The 9,054-nt window shown below is 38.6% G+C and overlaps 1 protein-coding gene across 1 annotated transcript in view; it reads right to left on the bottom strand.

The window, feature by feature from the left end:
• Window positions 1-1,505: 1,505 nt before the first annotated feature.
• The window catches only part of LOC130235963 (calcium/calmodulin-dependent protein kinase type II subunit beta), a 43,741-nt gene continuing 36,192 nt past the window's right edge, over window positions 1,506-9,054 (bottom strand). Inside the window, 7 exon segments of the mRNA XM_056466492.1 lie at window positions 1,506-1,600; window positions 2,117-2,225; window positions 2,228-2,353; window positions 5,194-5,254; window positions 5,256-5,289; window positions 5,490-5,565; window positions 8,593-8,641. Coding sequence (XP_056322467.1) covers window positions 2,119-2,225; window positions 2,228-2,353; window positions 5,194-5,254; window positions 5,256-5,289; window positions 5,490-5,565; window positions 8,593-8,641 — 453 coding nt within the window. The 3' untranslated portion in view covers window positions 1,506-1,600; window positions 2,117-2,118.

The raw sequence follows: 9,054 nt of genomic DNA, 5'->3' as shown, positions 1-9,054 counted from the left end.
TGGTGCATGTTGCAACTGTCTGATTGGTGGATTTTTTTTCACAGCATCATGGGTAATGTAGTTTTTCAGCATGTATTATGCAATTCATTCATATTATGAATTATATGACTTTCTAAAATTAGATTTAATTAATTAAAATATAAATATATAAAAATAAAATATTAATATGAATATTAATCCTTATTTTAAAATAATGACAAGGACCAGGAGAATACATGCAAAAATTACCCATAAAGCTTTAAAAAAAATCTACCAATGAAAGAGACACATACATACACATAAACATTTCAGTATTATCATATTACCTCACTGACAGTGGGACAATAGGAGTGGGCGGAGCTTGTTGCATGTTGTTTATTGCAACTCTCTGATTGGTGGATGTTTTCTCTGATTGGTGGAGCATCATGGGTAATGTAGTTTTTTTTTTGGGAGCCATAAACAGATCTACATCTCAGTGATATGACGATGTCAGCTGCCTCTGAGAGATCTGATTGGACGGTAACCCTGAATCACCTGATCACACAACCACCAATCACATAGAAGGAAAACCACAAATGCTCATCTGTGTAAACGATTGAACCCTGCAAATACACAGCGCTGCCAAACTAGACTTCAGTTTACACCCTGAAAAATAAAATAATTCAATAAACTGATAATAAGCCATGCTTTAAAAACAAAACAATAATCAAATATACAATCTCAAGTACAACAGCAACACTCTGATGGAAGCAATAATCATTATGCTAGTAACAATAACAATAAATACAGTAATAATAATAATAGTAATTTATTAAAACATGATCTACTGTATTCGGGAGCACCTGGGCGAGTGAAGCGCAAAGGATTGTGGGTAATGAAGGCAATGGTGTGGATAATTATAACTCTAGTTAGGAGTCTATGGCCGCTGTCCTGGTGTAATGATGGTCAATCGGGCCGGTCAAAGGTCAGGGGGTCAGGGGTGATCTCGATGCTGTTTGAGAAGAAGCCAGCAGAAAGAGAGAGAGAGAAGTAAGTAAGAAAGAGAGAGAGAGAGAGAGATTTTGATTGATTGAAATTGATTGTAATTTATTATTATTATTTATCCTTGAATGTTGAATTAAATTGAGAGAGAGAGAGAGAGAGAGAGAGAGAGAGAGAGAGAGAGAGAGAGAGAGAGAGAGAGAGAGAGAGGTCTAATTCTAGATATTCTGGTCAGAAACCTTTTACAAACCATCTCAATGAATGTACAGCCGTGCATTGTGTTTATTTTATATTTGTTAGTAGTATTTTTGTTTCATTACCATATTAAGACTTATATTTGACTTATTTGTGTATGTAATTCTCAAATTTACGTACGCACAGTGTACATTATTATGCAATGATTACTTAATTTTTTTCTTTGCTTATGTAATCTCCAATGCATTTGGCAAATTCAAAAGCTCATTTGAATTGAATTGAACTGAATTGAAAATTAGAGAGAGGTAGAGAGAGAGAGAGAGAGAGAGAGAGAGATGAGAGAGAGAGAAAGAGAGAGAAAGAGAGACTATTGGTTTCTAGGCTGGAGTTTTCAGAGCGCCGGCATCCCATTGGTCCATCATCTATGATTCACTGCAGCACCGCTCTGAAAACAAAACAAATCAGCTGAAGAATGCTCAGAAGAAAACATAATATACTAAAAATACTAAAAATAATATTACTAAATACAAATATACTGTATGTATTTTACTTTTTAGAGTTCCAACTCTGTATTCTTACCATTTATTAATCGTATTCATGTACACCCATCTAAAACTCCACATCTATATCCTCTTAGGTCTATGCTGACATTATCTTCAGCAGCTCAAACACTTAATGGCTAATGGACAGACGGCTGCTTCTCACTCAGGGCTTGCTGTTTATGCTAATAAGATGGAGACTAGTGGGCGGTGGCTTTCCCCCTCGGGATGACACACATACAAGGGGAGAATGTCAAAGTGTATCTGCAGACTGTTTTATCAAGTCTGATTAGAACAAACCCATTTAATTCATGTTTATCATTAGAGGCTGGAGATATTCACACATTACTAACACACAACTGGGTTTAAACCCTGTATTAAAGTGAGTTTTGCATAGCAGGGGCCCTTTAAAGTGGTGTCACCTTCACTGCAGAGGAGCCGCTGGAGCGCCAGAGCAGTGAAAGTGAATGTTCTGCCATCTGGATTCCCCGGCGGGTTGCCACACCCCGGTCTCCTCTGATTGGCTGCTGGCGGGAGGCCCTGGCCATCCAAAAACTGAGTCAGGCGGATGTAGGCGATGCAGGCGCCATCTTCACCAATCAGGTGCACATGAGGGTTCAGGATGGTGGTGTGGATGGGTTTACTGTTCTTGGAAAGTGCTGACAAAGACACACAATTATTTATGAGTTGGCGGTATCAGAGTTGCAATAACAGAGTTGACGATAACAGAGTTGATGATATCAAAGTTGACAGTAACAGAGTTGACGGTAACAGAGTTGACAGTAACAGAGTTGACTGTAGCAGAGTTGGCGGTAAGAGAGTTGATATTGTCAGAGTTGACGATAACAGAGTTGATGATATCAGAGTTGACAATAAAAGAGTCAATGATACCAGAGTCGACGATAACATAGTTGACGATCACAGAGTTGACGACAACAGAGTTGATGATATCAGAGTTGATGATATCAGAGTTGATGATAATAGAGTTGATGATATCAAAGTTGAGGATATCAGAGTTGATGATAACAGAGTCGACGATAGAGTTGACGATAACATAGTTGACGATACCAGAGTTGACGATAACAGAGTCAATGATATCAGAGTTGATGATATCAGAGTCCACGATAACAGAGTTGACGATACCAGAGTTGACAGTAACAGAGTCGACGATAACAGAGTTGATGATATCAGATTTGACGATAACAGGGTCGATAATATCAGAGTTGACAATAACAGAGTCAACGATAACAGAGTTGATGATACCAAAGTGAAAATAACAGAGTTGACAAGAACAAAGTTGACAGTAACAGAGTTGATGATATCAGAGTTGATGATAACAGAGTTGACGATAACAGAGTTGACGATAACATAGTTGACGATAACAGGGTTGACGATAACAGAGTTGATGATATCAGAGTTGATGATACCAAAGTTGAAAATAACAGAGTTGACAAGAACAAAGTTGACGATAACAGAGTTGATGATATCAGAGTTGATGATACCAAAGTTGAAAATAACAGAGTTGACAAGAACAAAGTTGACGATAACAGAGTTGATGATATCAGAGTTGATGATAGAGTCAACGATAACATAGTTGACAATAACATAGTTGACAATAACAGAGTTGACGATAACATAGTTGACGATAACAGGGTTGACAATAACAGAGTTGACGATAACATAGTTGACGATAACAGGGTTGACAATAACAGAGTTGACGATAACAGAGTTGACGATACCAGAGTTGACAGTAACAGAGTCGACGATAACAGAGTTGATGATATCAGATGTGACGATGACAGGGTCGATAATATCAGAGTTGACAATAACAGAGTCAATGATAACAGAGTTGATGATAACAGAGTCGATGATATTGGAATCGATGATATCAGAGTTGATGATACCAAAGTTGAAAATAACAGAGTTGACAATAACAGAGTCAATGAAAACAGAGTTGACGATAACATAGTTGACGATAACAGAGTTGACAGTAACAGAGTTGATGATTACATAGTTGACGATAACAGAGTTGACAGTAACAGAGTTGATGATATCAGAGTTGATGATAGAGTCGACGATAACATAGTTGACAATAACAGAGTTGATGATAACAGAGTTGACGACAACAGAGTTGATGATATCAGAGTTGACGATAACAGAGTTGACGATAACAGAGTTGACAGTAACAGAGTTGATGATTACATAGTTGACGATAACAGAGTCAACGATAACAGAGTTGACGATAACAGAGTCGACAATAACAGAGTTGACAATAACAGAGTCAATGATATCAGAGTTGACGATAACAGGGTCGATAATATCAGAGTTGACAATAACAGAGTTGATGATAACAGAGTCGATGATATCAGAGTTGACGATACCAGAGTTGAAAATAACAGAGTTGACAATAACAGTCAATGATACCAGAGTCGACAATAACATAGTTGACGATAACAGAGTTGACGATAACAGAGTTGATAATAACAGAGTTGACGATAACAGAGTCGACAATAACAGAGTCGACAATAACATAGTTGACGATAACAGAGTTGATGATAACAAAAGTTGATGATAACAGAGTTGATGATATCAGAGTTGATGATAACAGAGTCAATGATCCAGAGTCGTTAATAACATAGTTGACGATAAACAGAGTTGACGATAACAGAGTTGACGACAACAGGTTGATCATATCAAAGTTGACGATAACAAAGTTGATGATATCAGAGTTAACGATAACAGAGTTAATGATATCAGAGTTGACGATAACAGTTGACAGTAACAGAGTTGACGATAACAGAGTTAATGATATCAGAGTTGACGATAACAGTTGACAGTAACAGAGTTGACGATAACAGAGTCGATGATATCAGAGTTGACAGTAACAGAGTTGACGATATCAGAGTCGATGATATCAGAGTTGATGATAACAGAGTTGACAGTAACAGAGTTGATAGTAAAGGAGTTCACGATAACAGAGTTGACGGGAACAGAGTTGACGATATCAGAGTTGACGATATCAGAGTCGATGATATCAGAGTTGATGGTAACAGAGTTGACAGTAACAGAGTTGACGATAACAGAGTCAATGATATCAGAGTTGACAGTAACAGAGTTGACAGTAACAGAGTTGACAGTAACAGAGTTGACAGTAACAGAGTTGATAGTAACGGAGTTGACGATAACAGGGTTCACGATAACAGAGTTGATGGTATCAGAGTTGACAGTAACAGAGTCGATGATATCAGAGTCAATGATATCAGAGTTGACAGTAACATAGTCGACGATATCAATATCACATACAAACACTGTATTTAGAGATAACTTAATATAATTTGTTTGAATATTCAAAACTGTTTCAATAAAACATAAAAGGAGGTTTCCATTGGAGATGCGAATTACCTCCGTATTTCTAAAATCAGCCATGTGCATTGAGTTAAAACTGGCATTTCAATTCTGCATTCAATTGATGTCAGTGTTTGTGCCTGAGCACACTTACAGTTCTCAAAGTAGAATCTGTGGAAGTCCATGCCCTCCACCAGGTTCCCCAGAGCCTCGGGTTTCAAAAGACGTCAGTCCAGGGTCACACATTTTCCTGAGAAAACAGCATTATTATTGTATATATTATTATTATTCATGCAGCTGCAATTACACATAGGCAGCTAAAAGTGATATTTTATGCTAAGATGCAACACAACATTTTTAAATAAGCATCACAGAGGATCATCTTCAGATTTGTTTTGTACATAGCAATTTTTGAGCCAAAATGGCTTCCATTTGTATGATGTAACTTACGCATAGGCCTCAAAGTCTCCATTATTAAGGCCTTCTATCAGCTGCTCAGTGATCTTGATGATCTCCTGCTTGCGTGCTGTTAATAAAACACAGACATACACACATAAAAATATGATTATGAATAGGCTAGAACATCTTCAAACATCTTTCCCAAAGCCTGATGGTTGGTCTCGCGTGTCCACCATGTTTGTAGTTTGTTTTCACTTTTTACCCAAGTTTGTAGTTCCAATTTAATTCTCACACCATGCAGGAACCTCTGGTGTACTCTTTTTAACATACTACATTTTGGGACATACTAATTCAATTTTCCAATACTATATAGGATGGATAGTATGCAAATTGGGACACAGCAAAAGACCTATAGACAAGAGTGGGGGTGGAGCCTGCAGCTGATTGGCTGACATCACTAGGGAATTTAATTTGACTGATATGAGCGGAAGGAGAAGGTGGAGAATATTGAAGAGAAAAGAGGACAAGCAGGGATGAGCACACTTTAATCTAGTACAAAAGCGGAGTCATTTACAGGACAGGAGACAACTCTACAACACGACAAAAATCAACTACAAGCTGGGCCATATGACAAAAATCTCATATCACATCTTCATCTAATATATACAGAATTATTCGCCCTACTGTTTATTTTCCCCAATTTCTGTTTAATATTAGACTAGATATTCTTCAAGACACTAGTATTCAGCTTAAAGTGACATTTAAAGGCTTCACTAGGGTAATTAGGGTAAAGTTAGGGTAATTAGGCAAGTCATTGTATAACAGTGGTTTATTCTGGAGACAATCCAACACTAATATTGCTGAAGGGGGCTAATAATATTGACCTTAAAATGGCTTTAAAACTATTAAAAACTGCTTTTATTCTAGCTGAAATAAAACAAATAAGACTTTCTCCAGAAGAACAAATATTAGAGGAAATACTGAGAGAAATTCCTGAATCTGTTCAACATCATTTGGGCAAATGTTTAATTAAGAATGTGAAAATATAAAATAAATATTAATAAAATATAAAAACAGTTGGTGTTTTCACTTTGAAATGACATTATTTTTGTGTTGTTTCATTGGCAGATTATTTTGCTTAATTCTTGCTTAAAAACACACTTAATTTTGACTTATTATTTCAAAATAATATTATTAATAATGTACCAGCTGAACCATTTACAGTCTAAATTAAACACACACACACACACATCTTTCACTTTTCCAGGAGATAAAAATACACTGAAGGTGCCCTGAACACATCTCAGAAGAGGCAGAGTTTAATCCAGCACTTCTTATGAAACTGACAGAAGCGGTCAAGGCCTCAGGGTTACAGAGACACACAACACACAACATACTACACACTACACACACTACAGCTTCACATCTGTCATATGGGAGGAACTCAAACTTCAAAAGTGAACCAAAGGTCAAAGATGAGGTGTGTGTGTGTGTGCGTGTGTGTGTGTGTGTGCGTGTTTGTGTGTGTGTGTGTGTGTGTGCGTGTGTGTTGTGTGTGTGTGTGTGTGTGTTGTGTGTGGTGTGTGTGTGTGTGTGTGTGGAACTGTACTGCAAATAGCAAATAGTCACACATAAACACACAAATCTCTCGTCCAGTAATACATTTGATTAGTCAGTATCAAGAAACAAAACTGATGAACTAATCTAACCAAACACTGAAGATCACAGTCCAGAAATCAGACATAAATGAATATGTTAGTGAAAATATTAAATATAATTTTAATAAACAGGAGAAATCAAGAGAAAATGTAAATATCAAATTTAGATGAAATTTTGTAGTAATGTATTATATTTCTATTCTTAAAGATGGTCACTCCATGTTCTTGATAGCCCCGCCCCAAAATAACTGATAGCTCCGCCCCAACCCTAAAGGACTAATAGCCTTGCCCTAAATGACTGATAGCTCCACCCTAAATGACTGATAGCTCCACCTTAAAGGACTAATAGCACCGCTCTAAAGGACTGATAGCTCCACCCTCAATGATTGATAGCTTCATCCTAAAAGACTAATAGCTCCACCTTAAATAACTGATAGAGCCACCCTAATTGAGTGATAGCTCCACCCTAAAGGACTAATAGCCTTGCCCTAAATGACTGATAGCTCCGCCCTAAATGACTGATAGCTCCACCTTAAAGAACTGATAGTCCCGCCATAAACGACTGATAGTGGCATCGTAACAAACTGATGGCTCCGCCCTAAAGGACTAATAGCCCTGCCCTAAAGGACTAATATCCCTGCCTAAATGACTGAAGCTCCACCCTAAAAGACTAATAGCCCCGCCCTAATGGACTAATAGCCCTTCCCTAAATGACTGATAAATCCGCCCTAAAAGAGTAATAGCCCCGCCCTTAAGGACTAATAGCCCTGCCCTAAATGACTTATAGCTCCGCCCTAAAGGACTAATAGCTCCACATTAAAGAACTGATAGCCCCACCTGAAACGACTAATAGTGGCACCCTAACAGACTGATGGCTCCGCCCTAAAGGACTTAAAGCTCCAACCAAAAGAACTGAGTGCTCCACCCTAAAGGACTAAGACTAATAGCTCCACCCAAAATGACTGTAGCTCCGCCCTAAATTACGGATAGCCCATCATAAACGACTAATAGAGGCACCCTCAGACTGATAGCCCCGCCCTAAAGGACTTATAGCTCTCTCCTAAAAAATGATTAGCTCTGCCCTGAAGAACTAATAGCCGCCCTAAATTACTGATTGCCCGCCCTAAAGGACTTATAGCTCTGCCCTAAAAAACGATTAACCCCGCCCTGAAGAACTAATAGCTCCGCCCTAAATTACTGATAGCCCCACCATAAATGACTGATAGCTCCGCCCTAAAAAACGATTAGCTCCGCCCTAAATTACTGATAGCCCAGTCATAAATGTCTGATAGCTCCGCCCTAATGGCATTCCATGTGACCAGAAGTGAAGAAATGTCATTTTCGAGGGGAACGCTTTGGTATTTGATCAGATATAATGAGAAATGAATTATTACAAAATATTAAAGTGCACAGACACATCGCTTACATCACGCACTACTACACACACATACACACATAAGAAGAGCGTCATGCTGAGTTTAAGAGCTGCATCTCACCTCTGACGTCTTCATCCTCGATGGTGGTGTTGCTGCTGTCTGAAGATTCCTGCAGGGACACACAAGAGCATCAATCAATGTCTGCTCACACACACACACACAAACACACACACACCATCAACAACCAACGAACAAACCGAGACTCTGGTACAGCACAACCCAAACAGCACTGCGCTGAATGTCAGAATCATCCTCACAGATGGAGAAACACTAACACAGGTCTGAGATCAGCAGCAGAGGCACATCTGCAGGATTAAACCTCCGCCACACGGGGGCGCTGTGACACACACACACACACACACTGAAGAGCTGCTGATCATCTGTGCTGCTCCTGCACTCTCAGCCAGAACACAACTGCACACACACACACACACACACACACACACACACACACACACACTGTTATATTATACACACACTATATTACACTGCCACCACTTATACACAAATAAACACACACAC

Source organism: Danio aesculapii, chromosome 10 (genome assembly GCF_903798145.1).
Source record: "Danio aesculapii chromosome 10, fDanAes4.1, whole genome shotgun sequence".
Taxonomy (NCBI): domain Eukaryota; kingdom Metazoa; phylum Chordata; class Actinopteri; order Cypriniformes; family Danionidae; genus Danio; species Danio aesculapii.
This window is presented reverse-complemented; position numbering and strand designations above follow the sequence as displayed.